General features: G+C 47.4%; 1 protein-coding gene across 1 annotated transcript; it reads left to right on the top strand.

Moving 5' to 3' along the window:
• Positions 1 to 17,166: 17,166 nt before the first annotated feature.
• LOC127765095 (uncharacterized acetyltransferase At3g50280-like) lies at positions 17,167 to 19,085 on the top strand. The gene has a single exon (XM_052289947.1). The coding sequence runs from the start codon at positions 17,294 to 17,296 to the stop codon at positions 18,743 to 18,745; it is 1,452 nt and encodes a 483-aa protein (XP_052145907.1). The 5' UTR covers positions 17,167 to 17,293; the 3' UTR covers positions 18,746 to 19,085.

A 19,085-nucleotide genomic window follows, 5' to 3' on the forward strand; every position in this document is an offset into this window, starting at 1 on the left:
ATGCCGCAAGAGACCTTTTTCATGTCTAGTGAGTGAGGCTAAACAGGACTGGGACGTTTTACACGCTCAATTCGAGCAGATCTTGTCCATCCCTTTTACTCGCCTTTTGCTTGCCACCATCCTTTCAGCTCGAGCTAGAAAGAAAGTGTTCAGTGAACCTGTCGATACCAGGCGCATACCAAGATGCCTTCGTAGTTTGCAGTCCAGTCCAGTGGATCTCTTCACACACTTGCTGCTACTCGCTGGCTAAATTGGCTATGGGTGATGCTCGTTAGTTGACCTGGCTATACTACGCCATGCCCGAATAGGCGAGGTCGCCATCGTCTCCGCGTGACACGCACCGTCGCTTTTGTGCGTTCCGATCAGTGATGCACGGATCGAAGCGCTCGTACTACACCAATACTGTTGTAGCTGCACAGCCCGCCTCTCGGGTGCCGACACGTCGCTCCTCCGGGGAGCGGACACGTTGGCGTTCAATAATTTCGCAAGTGGATCGGCGGTTTGGATGGCTCCGGCTCGGCCACGACGCCGTCCTCGTGACTGTCCGTCCTGAGCGGTCCGGTGTCCACTCGAGGTGCATGTCAGGTGACCACTGGGTACGGCACTGGGCTAGCTCGCCTTCTATGCAGCGTGACTGGCCAGGCTAGGTTCATCGTGCGTGAAGCGTGAAGCGCGATGCGCCCGTGTGCTATTTCACGTGCTTGATCGCGATGGGCTGTTGTACTAGTCGTAATCGCAAACACAAGTGGTTGCTTGCTTGCGACTTGCGAGTGTTGTTCGATCGTGTAATGACGTTCGAGCGGCATTATACTGCAGCACTGATACTCCTAACTCCTCTAACCAAAGGTACTCCTATATTACTACTCTATCACTACGTATTGTTAATGCAATTGCAGTTGGGAGTTATGTTAAAGAAAAATACGATCACTGACGCGACGCCCCCGTCAGCGTCTATGGATGATCACTCATACTCAGCGAGCTAATAACTAGTACAGCGACCTCCACTAAAGCTCCGGAACCGGCTCTGAGGTCAGGATAGAAACGTCAGGATTCAGGAAAACTAGACGACGGTGTGGTAGACTGGTAGGGAATTCGGAGACGCGAGTAACACGCGGCGAGTGCGTGCAGCGAAACGTCCACGCACCAGTAGGGCACTAGGCCCGGTTGGTGCCTCTCCTTCGGACAAAAAGTGTCCGCGCGCGAGCCCCACCCAACACCCAGCAGACCACACGCCTGGGTCCAGCGCAGTAGCGCACCCGCAGCGGGATCAACGTACTGGATCAGCTGCTGTAGATTTTAGCCTTACGCGGTCGCCGTGGGACGCCGCCCGCGCGCGCGATGGGCCGCCTCCGCGCGCCGCGCGCCAAAGGCACCGCGCTTTGTGCGGTTGCGATTCACCACCCGCGGCCGGTGTTGTCGTGATGCCGTCTGATCGATCGATCTCAGTGGTCACACAGACAGTTGTGATTCTTTGCGTCTCTGGCTTCCCAACGTAACAGAAAGGAGCTGATCGAGGGATCGAACGCGATGACGACGGTCTCCGGCCGAAAACGAAAGTTTCCAGTACGCCGCAGGAAATTCGATCACGCATCTCCAGGCCTCAGAATTCAAATGAAACGTAACCGAAGCGAAGACGACTAATTTGTCAAAGGGATAGGATGGATGCATTGCACGTACGTACCTATAAGTTAGCTACTCCTTGAGTAGTCTTTGGAAGATTCTGGTGCGGCCCCCGCGCGCGCACCGAACTAACCAGATGCCAGATGAGGGAGGCTGCACCGCTGCCGATCGAAGTGCCGAACTAGGTAAGCATGCCTTCGTATGAGTACGTACTTGCGTGATGCTGAATTGAATGTAGGTGGCAATGAACTAGAATATTTTGACTCTCTTGCTCCCAGTCGAGAGAAAAAAAGAGCAATTGATAACAATCCGGTTTAGGTGGGGTCGGCCGAGACACAATAACTTAAGGTTGTCTGGACCCTAACAATTTTAGGCACACCCACTCGGAGAAAGGTCCAATCTCCCTAAAAGACTAGTCCAATAGGGGAAGGGTGGCTCCCAAGCTAATGATAACAATCCGGTTCAGGTGGGGTCGGCCGAGGCACAATAACTTAAGGTTGTCCGGACCCCAACAGTTCTTAAGCACACCCACTCGGAGAAAGGCCCAATCTCCCTAAAAGACTAGTCCAATAGGGGAATGATGGCTCTCCCTTTTAAGGTGGCTTTCTCCTCTCAAGCTAAGTAAGATGGGATTATTCAGAGGCTCACACGGTCGCCGCCTGACTTTTGTGTCTTTGCCAGCAGGTAATAGTGAAGGATGTCCTCATCAGCAATGTTGATTGATTTCTTCTTCATGTTGCTGTCCATGTAATTTGATAAGAGATTTCCGCTAGTGAAGAGTGATTCCCTTTAGTTTTAAGTGGTGTTTGGATCCATGAAGTAAACTTTAGTCTATATCACATCAGATGTTTGGACACTAATTTGGAGTATTAAACATAGACTACTTACAAAACTAATTACATAAATGAGAGCTAATTCACGAGACAATTTTTTTAAGCCTAATCTCTATCTCCACTATTATAAAAATTGAAGATATTTTTGCCGGTATTTTGGTACGTCATCCATGTATGAGTCGGTTTTTAAGTTCGTTTGCTTTTGGAAATACATATCCATATTTGAGTCGGTTTGTAAGATCGTTCACTTTTGGTAATACAGAAGGAATCATATAAGAAATCTGTTTAAAAAAACTCGCATGCTAACTTGAGATGATCGTACTCCTAACCACAAGCTCATGATTTTCTAAAAAAATATATATCCAAGGGAACTTCCACAGTGAATTTCATTTTAAATAAACCATATAACAATAATAAGATTAAAATAGACTTCACCCGCTGCAACGCACAAGTATTTTTTCTAGTTAATCCATAATTAGAGATTGTTTAGTGTAGCATCACATATGCTAATCATAGATTAATTAGGCTTAATAGATTCGTCTCGCGAATTAGTTCAGGGTTATGGAATGAGTTTTTGTCATTAGTCTACGTTTAATACTTCTAATTAGTATCAAATATCCGATGTGACAGGGACTAAAAAAGTTTCAGTCCCATCCAAACACCCCCTTAGTCCCACGGCAACTCTTTTTTAATATTAGGTAATCCCTATATTTTTCAATATATGATGTTGTTGACTTTTGTTATAACATTTCACCATTCATCTTATTTAAAAATTTTGTGCAAATTTTAGAAACATAAGTAATACTTAAAGTTCTTTTAGTAACAAACCAAGAAAAAATGATATTCACTTGATTTTTGAAATAATCCGAATGACTGAACATGATATGAAAAGTCGACAGAATCATAATTTAAAAATAATAATATTTTCATGACAAACACTTAATGGACGAGTCTTTTTTTTTCCGCAAATTATGCAAACCTGTCTACCTGCGTTGTCGAACATGATGACCCAATAGCTCTATGTAAATTATATTTTTTTTGATAGAAATCACTTTTTCATGGTTTGTGTCTATCAATGTCTCAATGGCGCATAGATCCTTTTCGTCGTGTAAACCATGATTAAATATTCCATATCAGGAATAGGGGCACGTTGATTAGAAGACCCAAACTAGACCAAGATTAGTTCAATGGATTTGGTTTTGTTTGTTCCTACTCGACTATTGCCTGATAGAAAATAAACTAAAAGTTAAATCGCGCTGATTTGTCGCGATGCGCTATGTCGCAAATGCTTATCCGATTAGCAACACATGGTGGCTGCTGATACCTGATGGATAGAATTTTTTTTTTTAGTATGAACAATGAGGAAAAGCTACATGATTAGCAGAGAAAATACAAGATTGTTGGTGCTCCCTTCGTTCCATATTACAAGACGTTTTGACTTTAATTAAAGTTAAACTGTTTTAAGTTTAACTAAATTTATAGACAAATATTGTAATATTTATAATACTGAATTAGTTTCACATATCAATAATTGAATATATTTTCATAATAAATTTATCTTAGGTTGAAAATGTTACTGCTTTTCTCTATAATTAAATTTAAAGTAGTTTGACATTGATCAAAGTTAAAATATCTTATAACCTGAAACGGAGGGAGTATTATGTAGCTTTTAGTGTACTCTTTGGATAAGCAACCACTACACCATCATTTTGGACTTCCCATATGGTTATATATGCATACAACATTAAACATTTTTTATGGTTAATATGCATATAGCTTGGGCTGTTGGCAGGGTATGTTACAGTCGATTGGAATAACACTCACCCTGATAAACTCAAGCTATTTGAGTAGCATTCCAATGTACATCCCTTCTATTTAACCTCTCCCAAAAAGGGGCTAAGCAGAGAATAGGATTTTTTTTTTAACAAGATTTCTATGGCAAAAACACCAGGGGATGATGAAAATAGCAGCTGGTCCAGTGGCTTGAAATATGCGTGTCAAAAGAGTAAAGAGGGCTTGGAATCTAATACGTACTTCGAGGTCATTAATAAAGCCTCTGCTAGAAAATTGAATTGAACCATGGAGGACTTACTTATCTAAAACTAAATATTGTGATAGTAAAATGTTATAACCATAAAAACACACAGTGGGGAGAACACGGAGTAGCTCAGCTATAGCAGGTCGGCGCTAAGTACAATAAAAACCTGTCAATTTTGTATAGGCGTTTTATAAATTGTCTCTAAAATCAGGAATTTATAGTAAATACTTTTTATAGGCATTTTAAAAGTTTCCTAGAAAACTTTGTGACATTTTATCTCGCAGAGGTATTCTTTCGACATTTTTAGATGTGCCTGATATGCAAAGGTATGTTCATGAGATATTTTAAACTCTACAGAGATGTTTCTTAGAATGATAGTGTATACTATAAGAGACTAAAAATAAGTAACACAAGGCACAAAATATATAATTAATATTTGCCCAAGAGATCTTAGTTCAAGGATTGGCAATAGCAAGGGAAAACATTTTATTCATTGTTTTCAACATTGGCTTAATATGGCTGTGGTACAATTTAATTTAATGTCTCTACTCTCTTATAGATATTTTATAAAATGCATTTGTCGACGGGGGATACCCGTAGACCGGATGAATAGGGTATTGAGTTACGTTGGTACGAGGATCTACACGATACGACATCAAGCAAACAAGAAGATAAGGATTATACTGATTCAGACCCCTCGTAAGGTAATAGCCCTAATCCAGTTTATATGAGGTTGATTTGAAAAAACTACAGATTACAATAGAAGATCGACGATCCCAATATTACCGGCGAGACCCTTATTGAGATGGTTTCAACGAGATCTCCCGGCGGGTAGGCTTCACGTCCTTCGGATTGTAGGTTATGGTGGTAGTGTTGGTGCTATGATTTGATACCTTAGGACCCCCCCAGGGGGTGCGTATTTATACCGTGAGTTACATTGATCTCCAAGTAGAACTCGGAGATACCGAACCCAGCACGATATAGTACAATCCCAATCCTCTCCGAGTATGTGTGATATGGAACTGGAGGTACCCCGTACAGAGGGAGAAGGCCGCCCCAAACCCACGTGCCCCCTCCCCCCCCCCCGAGGGGGGTCGGGCCTGGGGTTGGAGCGGCGGCTGCCTCCCATGCTAGGGGTCAGGCCGTCTCGACCACCTCCACGTTCTGTCTCGCGTATGCGGCCTGGGCGGGCACTCCCAACACCCACCTACCGCATTTAATGAGGTAGTGTCAGCACGACACGCCGCATTTAATGCGGCGTGCAGGCGCACTAATAGGCCACTTGTGGCCGAAATGACAGATGTGACGACGGGCAGGCGTAGGGCTGTAACGCCCTGATTTTTGTTCGGGATTAAAAATCATTTAATAATCCATTTTCTAGAAATTAAATAAAAGTTAAATCAATTCAATCAAGTGAAATTAATGGGGGAATTAAAATTTTCCCTTAAAAATCATTGGCCGAGAATATTTTGTAATATTCTTTGTGCCCTAAAATACTCTCCGGATTTTTCCGCGAATTTTCGGAGCTCAAGAAGTAATCTTAAAGTCACAAAGTTCAACTAATCAATTAAATAAAAAGAAAACCAAATAAAAATCCCTCTCCTCCCTCTTGGGCTCGGCCCAACTCCCCCTCCTTCCTCCCAGGCCCAACCACCCTCCTTTTCCCCTCCTCCCTTCTCTTTGGGCCGTCGGCCCGGCTTGCCCCCTCCTTCGCACAAGTCCGTTTCGCCTCCCTCCTCCTCCCTCCTCTCCCCGAGCCGTCGACAGGTGGGCCCCACCTGTCGGGGTCACCCCTAACCTCCAGCCCGGGCCGGCAGCTGCCATGGCCGCCTGAGCCACCCACGTCGCCGCCCCTCCCCGCGCGCCTCCCGGTTCCCGCGCGCGTGTGGGCGCAGTCCACCCCACGTCCTCCCCTTTCTCCACTTTCTCCCCCATTTTCCCCCCAAAAATCGGCGCCGTTCGAGCCCCACTCACCCACGTCGCCAGAACTCCATCCGTCGGCCATTGCCGCCCGCCACGGCCACGATCTCCACCTCCCGGACCTATAAAAAGCGTCCCCGGGGCCCCCTCTCCCGTTTTTCCCCAAATCCCCAAGCCGTCGTGCCCTCCCTCGCGCTCCTCGCGCCGAGCCCACGCGCCGCCGCTCTCCGGCGAACTCCAGCCGCGCCGCGCCGCCGCTCCCGTTCACCCCGCACTGCGCCGTCACCCTCCCCGGCACCGCAGCCACCGTGCGCACCCCATCCACCGCTCCATTTCCCCTCTCCACCTCCGAAGCGCCGCAGCCACGCGCACCACCTCTCTCCGCCGCCGCCGCCGACTCTAGCCACACCTCGCCGCCGTCCTAGTCGTCGACGCACCACGAGACAACCTCCACCGGCTTCACCGTCTCAAGGGAAAGCCCGGCTGCTACTCCATTTCCCCAACCCCTCACCGAAACTCCACCCCCACTGTCAACCCGAGGCCGCCGCCGTTTTGTCGCCTCCGGCCGCCTACTGCCGCCATCCCCGTCCACCTCAGGCTGTGCCACCGCCATCACCGGCTTCGCGGCTGAAAGGGCAAGCTCGGCCACTTCTCCATCTTCACGAATCGCCGAAGAAACTCCCTGGCTCAAGGTGAGCTCGGTTTCCTCCGCCGGACTCCGGTCGTCTTTTGCCGTCGTACCGCGCCACCTCCCTCACTCTAGCTCCCTTCTATACCTTCCCCAGGCCCTGCCGGGCCTCGGCCGCACCGCGGTCTTCGCCGAGAGTCGCCGAAGCCCAGCCGAGCCATCTTTCCGAGGAGCACGCCGTCGCCGTTCCTCGCCGCCGGCCGCCTTCCCATCTCCTTCTCGCCGTTTGTGCGGGCACGGTGAGAACCGCCTCCTCCTCCTCTCCCTTTTGCCGCCCTCCTCGCGCCGTCCTGCGCCGCCACTTGTCGCCGGTGGTCGCGCCGCCGCGCGCCATCGCTCGGCCGAGCCGGCTTTGCGCCACGCTCGTGCACTAGCCACGCCGCGCCGCCATTCTCTCGCGTGCGCCGCCTGCCGCCCGTGTGCACCGCCGCTCCCCGCGCCGCCGCCGGTCGCCGACGCCGGAGACCGCGCGCCACCGCCGCGCCATTGCCGGCTGGGCCGGTCTTGGCAATACCGTGCCCAGCCGTCTCTCCCCTCAACCGTCCGATCGGCCTCGGGTCGATCTAGGCCGCCCGTGTGTCCGCACACATGGCCGCCACGTCGGTGCCCCGTCAGCGCCACGTGTGCACCACGTGGTGCACCTGTCTTGTGCCTCCGTGGACTTGGTCCACGGTGGACCGCCCCTTTCAGTCACCGACAGGTGGGGCCCGCTTGCCGGCGCCACCTATCCCCTCGGTGACGTCATAATTGATTTTAATTGCGCAATAAATTCGTTAATAATTATAGAAATTCATTTAAATGGCTAAAAACTTTTAAAATTCATATCTAATTCATTCGAACTCCAAATTGGGCCATTCAACTTGCAAAATTCATCTAAAATTGAGTTCGACATGTATGTTTACTTTTTAATTTATTGTTTCCTTGGTTTTTATTAGAGTTTTTCCTCTTTTTGCGTGCCAGCGTGTAGAATCCGTCGTTTCGGAAGTCCGCGGTCGCGAGGAAAAGAGTTCGGAAAATCAAAGTGAAGAAGCAAGGTAAGTCACACATTCCCTTGAGCATTTTGATCCTAATTTATAAACGTTTTACCATTTGCCAATAAACATGCATGTCTTGCTAATTACATGGGATCCGGGTATTACCTATCTGCTTGCTTGTGCTATGTTTACTTGATATCTGTCCTTTGTCAACATTGGGTAATAAATCGACTAGCTCAGGTTACTTATGTGACCTAGCTATAACTATATGCTTAGCCATGCTTAATTACCACTAGCTCAGTTGATGGGATAATTGCAGTATTAGACCTTTTTAGCATCAGAACGAGCTGCGTGCTCGAGACACCCGGCCATGTTTCAGTGGCCGTAATTATCCAACTAAAATGCGACCGAATGGTGGGCTGTGGGTGCATGGTTTTGCTAGTCGCACCCATGGCAATTAAGGACCGGTTCGCGGGATGCCCTCAAAGAACTTATAGTACTTACCACAAGCCAGCGTGGGCAACGGCTGGGCTTGTAGTATAGCTTTCCTCTAGCTGACGCATCCAGGCAAGGGTGGGCGTGATGGAGTTTGGATGGGCCCTGCGATGGCCTATGCGGCTTCCGGATTCACCTATGCACGAGAGGGGACTGCCCGCTGCCTTGCGAGGAGTGGGGGTGAAACCTGAGGTGTGGTGTGCTTGGTTAGAGGGGGTTATGCGAAGGGTCCTGTCACGGCCTCTTTCCGGTATGTCGTGGTGGCATGTCGGTGCACGGAAACGTGTCGTGGGGCTGTGTCTTGTGGGTACAGTTGTACACCTTTGATCAGAGTAAAACTATTCGAATAGACGTGCCCGCGGTTATGGATGGTCGACCAGATTCACCGTGATTAGTCCCACTTTAATAAATCGACTCAATGCACTGTAGTTCAGGTGGGTTGGTTAGGCCTGTTCAACGTGGTGTAGCGTTGATCAGTGGAGATTTAATGCTACTTTAATTACTCAACAGTTTTACTGTTTTGCTCAATAAAACAATTTACAACCGCCTTTATGCAAATAGCCTCAAACCATCCTTGTATTCCCCTTGCACGCCTGTATCGTTGGTGTGGCTTGTTGAGTACGGTGGTTGTACTCAGCCTTGCTATTATTCCCCCTTTTCAGAAGTGTAGTGCTTCTAAGCTGAAGACGGAGTTAGAAAACCAAGGCTCAGACCCCAGTTGAGTTTTGCCTGTGGAGTGGAGCTGAAGCCCCGCTAGGATGGCCTTTTTTCCGCTGCTGCTGCTTTTGTTTCGGTGTGAGGACTAAGTGCCTCTTCTGTAAGTATTTTACACTTTATTTACGTTTGGAACTGTTTATTACTTGTCGTTTTGTATACCCTGGCTGGTCCTGGACAGGGATTTAATGCACAAAATAGTCTAGAAATTTGGGCTAAATTTCTGGGCGTGACAAGGGCAGGGCGCCGTGCACGTGCGCCTACTGCTAGCTGTTAACGACCAAATTTGGTAATATCAGTATCGGAGATGAAGATTAGATTGAAGCGGGATCGAAGATGAAGATTGTCGCGGAAACAGAGTAAGAATCGGCTGAAGTCTGGATCGGCTATGATTGGATCGGCGGAGTTGGAGTCAGACTTGGTTAGGTGATGCAGTCAATACGACTTGGTGTACGACATCGGGTGTGGTTGAGGTGCTTCAAGATAATTGCCACACATGGATAGAGTCCTGGGAAGGCAATTGTAACTATTAATTAGGACATTTTATGTAATTTCCTTAAAGATATGCTTGGGCAAAAGTCTGCCGTAAAGACTTGTGGTATCTTAGAGTTTGTTAGAGATAATAGTCGTGTCCGGTATGGACATATCTTGTAATTCTGGGTATAAATAGACCCCGAGCCCTATATAAATAAAACACACACGTTCAATACAATTTCGGCGCATCGCCACCTTTTTGCTTTAGTTTTATTTCGACGAGTTCTTGCTTTCGGGTTGAGCTGCATCGGTTTCGATCTTCAACAAGAGGTAAAACTTGTTATGATGGCTTGTGTTCTCGGGATTAGTGCTTCCATCTTTATGATACTCTAATCTTGTTTACGTAATTCGTCGAGTTATCATATATCGTACATAATCTCTGGCAATATCACTATCTAACCTACAATCGGCTAACATCTGTTAGTAGAGGGCAGCCGATTAGGTTAGATTTTGATGTTGATTTAGATTATATAAGATATCCACCACTCTATGAAACTTCCAGCGGCTTGATTGTCTAGATATTGTTCTTCTTTTCATACTTAATGCTGCATCAGTTAAGTTTGATCTATTAAGTCGTGCTTAGAATATCAATCTCTAGCCTGCCTTCTGGTTGCCGATTAGGGTAGTATCGGAGTTTCAGCCGATCTTATCTGATTTAACCATATTCGCTCTATATGCTTCAGTGACATGTTAAATCCGCCCTTTATGTCAAGATCTTATTGCATTTAAGTATATTAAGCTTTTGTTTGATATATTATACTTGTTTTAGTATCCTAATATAGAGTAGTGTCGGAGTATTAGCCGATACATGCTAGATCTATATGATCGGCTATGCTATAAACATATATAGTCCTGTTATTAATATATATTTCGATCCAAGTGATTTATACTGTCTCGGCATGGCGACTGATCTATCCCAATCACTTGATTTAAATATATATCGATATAAGAACTATATATTGGTAATATCTACAGCCGATCGAGTAGGTTTAGTTCTTTATTATCTATTTATAGTCGCCGATCGATTCACATATGACATCGGCTCAAAGGTAAATGATATGTCATCGGCACTTAGCCGATCGGCTATCATTTATAGATTTAACCGCTATCTCTTTGTTTCTATTTCTTGTTGATTGCAGGATCAAATCAACTGGCACGCTAACACACCCGAAGGCGAGCTTTGGACCTGCACTGGAGTTAAGCAGATCTCCCAGGCCTCGTGTTTTACGTCAACACTAGCAGAGGGCGTGGCCTGCATCTGCCCCGTCTCGTCACCATCAATGAGGGGCTTTCTTCCTCTCATTTGGACTCGGACCAGCTTCTCCCACACTGGTCTGTTTAGGAGATCCCCACCCATTGGTGGGGGCGGACGGCCAAAAGTCGTCGACAATTAAGAAGGAATGGCGCGGGCGTCTGCCCGTGTCGCTTGGCATGATGGGATGGGGCTCATGTCGTGGTAAGGCACACGTAGCTTCACACGTCGGGAGGACAAGACACGCATTAATTGCCTGTAAAGAATGTTTTCCTTTCCCTTGAAGCTAGGTCTTGTGCCTTTGTGGTAACCCCTTAGATATAAAAGGATGTCCATGCCTGAGCGGGGAGGGGGACGGCAACCCAGAGAAAGAAAGCATTTGTATTCTTCCACCAGAATCAACCCTACACAGGAGTAGGGTATTACGCTCCTATCGCGGCCCAAATATGTATAAACCGCTCGCATCTCCACCACTCCCAAGGGGCCCGACCCCCTCTGCATCCCCCCCATCGGCTCTCGAACCTTCACTCGTGTCATTGGTCCGAACTAGAAAGGGGGTCCCACAGTCCCCCGTTTGAGGAGTTTCGTAGATAGAAGGTATGCTCTATTTGTAACCATGACAGCATCTTCGTTTGTAACCATTTGACACTTGAAAATGTCTTTATTGTAGTGTAAAGGCATTTGGGGAGTGTCTCTATAAAGCTTTTTTTTTCTTGTAATGTACTTATAGTAGTGTAAAGATATTTAAAAATTTTCATGTAGTATTAGAAAAATGTCTCTAGTTTTCTTCAACACGGGTGCTGCCAGGAGGTGCTCAACGGCATGGGTTCGAACCTTAGGTTCCTCATCCTTCCTTTCTTAAATACTTTGATGCACCCAGTTCTTTTTCTCAATTCTAAACTTCAACTTTCACGTTTTTCGTTAGCACACTTTTCGGACTGTTAAATACTCCGGTGTGTTTTTTTAATACAAAATCTATATAAAAGTTGTTTAAAAATCAAGCGCGGGCGTGTGTGTATATATTATTTTTATAGTAGTTAATACTTAATTAATATGTACTAATGAATTTTCTCGTTTTCCGTGCGTTGAAAATATCCTTTCAAGGGGAGAGATCGAACGGGGCCTTAGTCCTGCTTAGAGATTTGTTGCTGTCCATTTGTTTTACCTATATTCGAGATTTTGAGCGTGTGTTAAGGAAACGCATTCACAACTATGCATGACTACTCCTATGTTCCATTTTAAACGGTACTCCTATGTTCCATTTTAAACGCAGTCATGAGTTTTCATGTTCAATTTTGATCGTTCGTCTTATTTAATTTTTTAAAAAAGTATTTAAAAAGTAGTCATGCATAAAGTATTGTTCATGTTTTATTATCTAATAACAACCAAAATGCTAACCATAAAAAAATTCAAATAAGACGAAATGCAACAAGCTTGGAGATATTTGCTGAAAATTGGGAAAAGGAAAAGGTAATGTTGAAGTTGAAATTGAGCTCTCTCTTACGTCAATAAAAAAAACATTGAACTCTCATGAGCTCCGCGAGAAATGGAACATTTATTGCTTGATTTTTCTGCATGTATTCCTACCTTTGGCAGTGGGGCATCACCGCTTAAATTTGCGCACAGTACATTCCGTTATGCTACGAATGCATGCTGAGGTGCACGATGCGATAAGCCGACAATGTTGCCGTGGAAGGCAACATTTCACGGAAGCATTGCACCTCGAAGGCCGAAGCACTGAGGCAGTCTGAGCAAACCGCAACAAGGCTGTTCAAAACCCGGACAGAACGTACCCCAGACAACGCGAAGGCTGCCAACGAATGAACGATCCCCGGTACCAACTTGCCCCACCGTCCCACGTCCGCTGCGCGCGCGCCTGAGCTGTAATACGTGCGCGTTGGCGTTTGACATTTGATCGGCAAGGTGGCCGGCCTGCGCCTGCCACTGCTGGCCGCGAGACAGCGAGGACGCGCGCCGGCCGGCCGCGTGGGTGCGTCCCACCTTGCTCCTGCCTTTCTTTCTTTATTTCCACGCCCACTTCCGCTGTACCACCACCAGAGTAGACCTCCCCGACCCCGCCTCGCTCGCCGGCCAGATCGTTCGTGCCCCCGCCCCCGCGCGCTCCCCCACTAATCGCATTGCCCGCTTGCCATTATATTATGGTCGCGGCACGCGCGCTTAATTACTGGAGTATATCGCTCGCGCGCGCGAGTGTCCTCGGGATCAGAGCCGCTAAGCCAGATGCGATTATCTTAAGCCTTGTTAGCCGGCCATTTTTCCGATGCGCCCGTGGGGCTAATCACGTGGCCGGGGATGCTAACCACGAGCTTGGATTGCGAATTACTCTCAGCGATGCTGCACAGCTGCAGGGCGGCGCTCAGGTTCAGTGGCTGACGGATCGAATGATCGAGCTCCAGCTCACCAGCGCCGGCAGCAGGGAGGAGCATCGACTAGTTTACACGTTCCTAGCTACTCCCTCCGTCCAAAAAAAAAAAAAGACAAACCCTGGATTTGAATCTAGATATGATACATGTCCAGATTTAAATCTAGGGTTTATCTTTTTTTGGAGAGAGGGTGTAGACACAATGCACGAGCGTCGTCGCTGCTAATTCCGAACTTCAGTATGTTGTCGGAGCGACAAGAACATACATGCATCCACCAGTATCCCAGTTTGTGCAGGACAACGACGACGGCAGCATCGATCGACCTCAGTTTCTCTGTGCCCCGTCGGTCCGAACAGAGAAGATTCTTTGCAAGGACGGCGGGGGGCGGGCAGCAGCTAGTACTAAGATTTTACTTCCTCTCTCAAAAAAAATAAACCTTAGGTTTCCGTGTCCTTTGACCGTTCATCTTCTTTAAAAAAAATTATAAAAAAATAAAAAATAAGTCACGCATAAAGTATTAATCATGTTTTATCATCTAACAACAATGAAAATACTAATTATAAAAAAAATTTATATAAGACGGACAGTTAAACGTTAGACACGGAAACTTAGGGTTTGTTTTTTTTTTGACGTAGGGAGTACATCTGTCAGCAGCAGGTTCATGAACCGTGAACGAATCCGCCCGGAGCTGAAAGGTGACCGGCCACTCGGCCAGCCTACAAGGTAGTACCACGTCTCTACCGGCGGCGTCGACGCGACCGCTTGACGTCTCGCGGTCGCGAGGGGAAAAGGGGAAAGGATCCAATCCATGGAGCCGTAGGCCGTGCTGATGCGTCGTCGGACACGATCCGGCCCCTCAACCGTGCACTGAACTGAGAGGCTAACTGTCGCAGAGTGCCAAATCGTACTGAGTAGTGACTAGTGAGTACCCCCTCCATCCAAAAAAAAAAAAAAAAAAAGACAAACCTTAAATTCTGTGTCCAACATTTGACCGTCTGTCTTATTTAAAAAAATTATGAAAAAAATTAAAAAGACAAGTCACGCATAAAATATTAATCATGTTTTATCATCTAACAATAATAAAAATATGAATTATAAAAAAATATTATATAAGACGAACAGTTAAAGTTGGACACGGAAATGCAGGGTTTGACTTTTTTTTTTGGACGGAGGGAGTACGCTCTTGCGACACACAACTACTGCCGTCGGGTGCTGGTACTGACGCGCGTGTAGGCTGCCCAACCAAATTGTGGCGAAACCGACAGGTCCATCGAACCTCGCGAGGCCGTGCCATCGCGTGACTTTTCAAGTTGTAACGCGTGCTACGCATTTTCGTTTGTCAGTACATATAACTCCTCCGATGTGTACTGCATGCGTCACTGCATAGCATAGTCGTATTTGCAACTAATCAATTACAGTATAATGGTACGTTTTGTGTGTTGGCAGAGCATGCTGTTTTTCCTTTGTCCTGTGCATAATTTGATTGATAGTACTAATGATGTTGCACTCGGTACGATAGAAGATGAAGTTTCACGAGGAAAAGAAAATTGCGAAGGACCAACTGGGTTTTGGTTTCTACAAACCATAATGTTTACTTTGAGTTGGAAAAGTTTTACCTTATTACACGCTAGTATTTTAGAGAAAAGACGGTCACCCGCCTAGCTTTAATTATAAAGCATAAGAGTCTTACAAATGATAAAACAAAGAAATATTACACGCTAGTATTGTTTAGTTCAAAATCACGCATGTGACGTGCCACATCGTCAGCAGGGTTTAGGTGATTATGGCCACGAGTCTGGCATATTGGCTTCTCAAGGCAAACGGGCCAAGGATTTGTGCTTTATTTTTAAGCATGTGCTCATATCCGTACTATTTACTCTCGTTTGCTGTTAAATTTTGATAGCCTTAGCATCAAAAATTCAAATCTTAATACCTCAAATTTAAACTATTGAACCACATAGCTACACTTATTTTGGTATGGAGGAAATAAGAATTTTAGTGAGACCAAGTATCAAAATATGTTTTTCTACTAGGCAAATTTTGATAGAGACTATAGGCCTGTTCAAATTGTAACCAAAACAAACCTTACTTCCTTCGCTTCACAATGTAAGTCATTATAGGTTTTCCTATATTCATATTGATGTTAATGAATATATATATATATATATTCATTAATATCAATATGAATGTGGAAAATGCTAGAATGACTTACATTGTGAAACGGAGGGAGTACTAAGTTTTGGCAATGCCAAAATTTTAGCAAGATGGCAATATTGCTAAAATTCTGGCATGATTTCTTATGTAGTGACCAAATTTAGCAACAAACTAAACATAGACATGGTTTTGGCAACTTTGCCAAAAAAATGGTATGGTTAAAAATTGCATGAACAGGCCCTATAATATAAAAACAAGTGGATTTCTACTAGGCAAGTGGATTTTAGAGTGATGATGTTCTAAAACTATTGCTAGCAGTATTATGTACTTGCTTTGTCCATATATATAAGGGTTTTTGGTTGGATATGATACATCCTAATACAACAATCTGGACAGAGAGTCGATTCGTTGTATTAGAATGTGTCACATCCGGACAAAAACCATTATATTTGTGGACAGAGGGAGTAGTGCATATGTATCTAAAGCCACATCCAACTTTTAAGAATCCAACTTCTAAATACCACAATCCAGAAGCAAGACTAAGGAATGGAAAAAGAAAAAGGAACTTGGCCTTGGATACAGGCTAGAAAACAAGTTAAATTCGAGCAACTCATTCTCTCCCCCTCTCCAATTCAAGAAGACAAGATCAACCTATTCTGTGACACAGATGTAGACCACGTAACAGGTGACGGAGAATAAAACGCTAATCCGTTCGTATTAAAGGTGGATGTGGATGCCATGAATAGGACGCTTCTGGCTCTCTAACTGGCGCCTACACACGTTGCTGGAGCCTAATTATACCGAATGCATTCAAAACGAACAGATAACTCTTGAGAAATTGAGGCTATTAACATGACAGCAAATACTTTTGACGTTACACGTTCGTTTTAATAAGGGTAGCCGTTATGTGTTCACCGTGTCTTTTCGGATAAATATTAAATGCACTTTTCATTATCTCGTCAATAACTACATTAAATAGCTAAAGTTGAGACTTCTTTTCTTTTCGTGCAATTACTTTCAAGAATCAAAAAGATTTTTGAACCGTCCTCTTCAATCTTCATATATATACAAACCAAACCTAAAAGTATCTTTTTGAAAACCAAATGAGGATTTGGATATGAAAAGAAAACCAGGTGAAGATGGAAATATCTCTGGTGGATAAATCATTTGTGATACACTTGTTCTTTTCTAATTTATGATGATATTTTGCTGATAAAGGAGGGGACAGTTGTTGTAGTTGTAGTCTTGTAGAGCCATCCAACAACCAAATTCACGCAACAAAAGCTATGCTGGTGGTAATCATATTCATCGCCAATATTTTAAAACTGGGCCCTTTTTTTTGTCCAACTGTTCACAAGCGTAGCTCACATCTCTAGCTGCTCCTTTATCTGATATCTCCTCATCTGACAACCACAAAACCTGCATACTCAGAGAGAATATCCAAAACAGTACTGCTGTTAAAGAAAAAGGTTGCGAGTGCTACTGATCCAGGTGCATGCATCTATCCCCTCTTCGTCGCCTATATAAATCGGCCTGGACAGCCGAGTGTGTCCAGGGCAAGCAGAGGCAGCACTGCCCAAACCACCTCTTTGGCCTGAATTGCGCGACGCTAACGGCAGCACACTCTCCTGCTACTGCTCCATTAGCCAGCAGCTGGTGGCGCACAAACGCCAATCGATCGGAACGCATGGCTCAGATGCTCTCCGCCGTGGCCATGGTGGGCGCCGCCTCGGCCGCGTCGCCCATTGTGACGAAGAGCCTCGTCGGCGTGGACGCGCCGGCGTCGGGCATCACGGTCGTGTCGAGACAGGACGTGCGCCCGGACGGCGCGTCGGCGGTCGGGGACCTCACGCTGTCCGTCTCCGACCTGCCCATGCTGTCGTGCCACTACATCCAGAAGGGCCTCTTCTTCCCCGCCCCCGACGTGCCCATGGCTTCCCTGGTTTCGTTGCTCATGTCTTCGCTGTCTCGGGCGCTCGCCATCTTCCCGACCCTCGCCGGCCGCCTTGTCACGCTCCCCGATGATCGCGTCGTCATCCGCTGCAACGACGCCGGCGTCGAGTTCCGCCACGCCGTCGCGCCCAACCTGTCGCTGGATGACTTCATCGTGCCCGACGCCGACGTCCCGACCAAGCTGACCAAGGACCTGTTCCCCATGGACCGCACCGTGAGCTACGACGGCCACCGCCGCCCGCTCACGTCGTTCCAGGTCACCGTGCTCGGCGACGGCGCCGTGTTCATCGGCATCGTCGCGAACCACGCCGTGGTGGACGGGACCTCCTTTTGGCACTTCTTTAATACATGGGCCGCCCTTTGCCGTGGCGCGTCACCCAAGCTGCCGGACTTCCGCCGCAGCTTTTTTGGCGAGTCAACCGCCGTCCTCCGCTTTCCAGGAGGCGTGGGCCCCGCCGTGACCTTCGACGCGGACGCGCCTCTCCGCGAGCGCGTCTTTCACTTCAGCGCGGATGCGATTCGCGAGCTCAAGGCAATCACTAACCGTCGCCCGAGCGGCGGTCAAGACGCCGAGGTCTACGGCAAGATGGCGCACGATCGGAAGAATCCCGAAGGGCTCAGTGCGATCTCGTCGTTCCAGTCACTGTGCGGGCAGATATGGCTCTCGGTGACGCGCGCGCGGCAGCGTCTGGCGCCCGACGCGACGAGCACGTTCCGCATGGCGGTGAACTGCCGGCACAGGCTGCGCCCGGCGATCTCCCCTGTGTACTTCGGCAACGCCATCCAGAGCGCAGCGACCACGGCCACGGTGGCCGAGCTGGCGTCCAACGACCTGCGGTGGGCGGCGGCCAAGCTCAACGCGAGCCTGGCGGCGTACGACGACGGCGCGATACGCCGCGCCGCGGCGGCGTGGCAGGGCGCTCCCCGGTGCTTCCCGCTGGGCAACCCGGACGGCGCGGTGATCACGATGGGGAGCTCGAACCGGTTCCCCATGTATGAGGGCAACGACTTCGGGTGGGGCCGCCCCCTCGCGGTGCGGAGCGGCCGCGCCAACAAGTTCGATGGCAAGATGTCGGCGTTCCCTGCCCGCGCCGGGGACGGCAGCGTGGACATCGAGGTGTGCCTCGCCCCCGACACCATGGCGGCGCTGCTCCGCGACAGCGAGTTCATGCAGTTCGTGTCGTGATCGTTCCGCCAGTGCGTGCGCGAGCGCGTGCGCGACTATTGGTCCATCGTGACACACATGCCGTTGCGCTGCGGCTTTGCGTCCGTTCCTGCTCATAGTTTGGTCCTTTGGTGCTAAGATAATGTATCCGTGTTCTGGTTGTGCAGTGCCAGCGTGCCAGCGTGCCGTGGCAGTAGTAGACAGTGGTAACTAGTAGTAGTACTTGGATTGACTAGCTGTTACTATTACTTGTAACTACTCCAGCAAGCATTGGCGCGTTGCAGGGGGGATGGAGCTCGTGAAACTGCTTGATTGCTAAAGTCTTCCGGGCGTTCAAGTACGGTGAACCGATTAATTTGCG

Source organism: Oryza glaberrima, chromosome 1 (assembly GCF_000147395.1).
Source record: "Oryza glaberrima chromosome 1, OglaRS2, whole genome shotgun sequence".
In the NCBI taxonomy this organism is placed as follows: domain Eukaryota; kingdom Viridiplantae; phylum Streptophyta; class Magnoliopsida; order Poales; family Poaceae; genus Oryza; species Oryza glaberrima.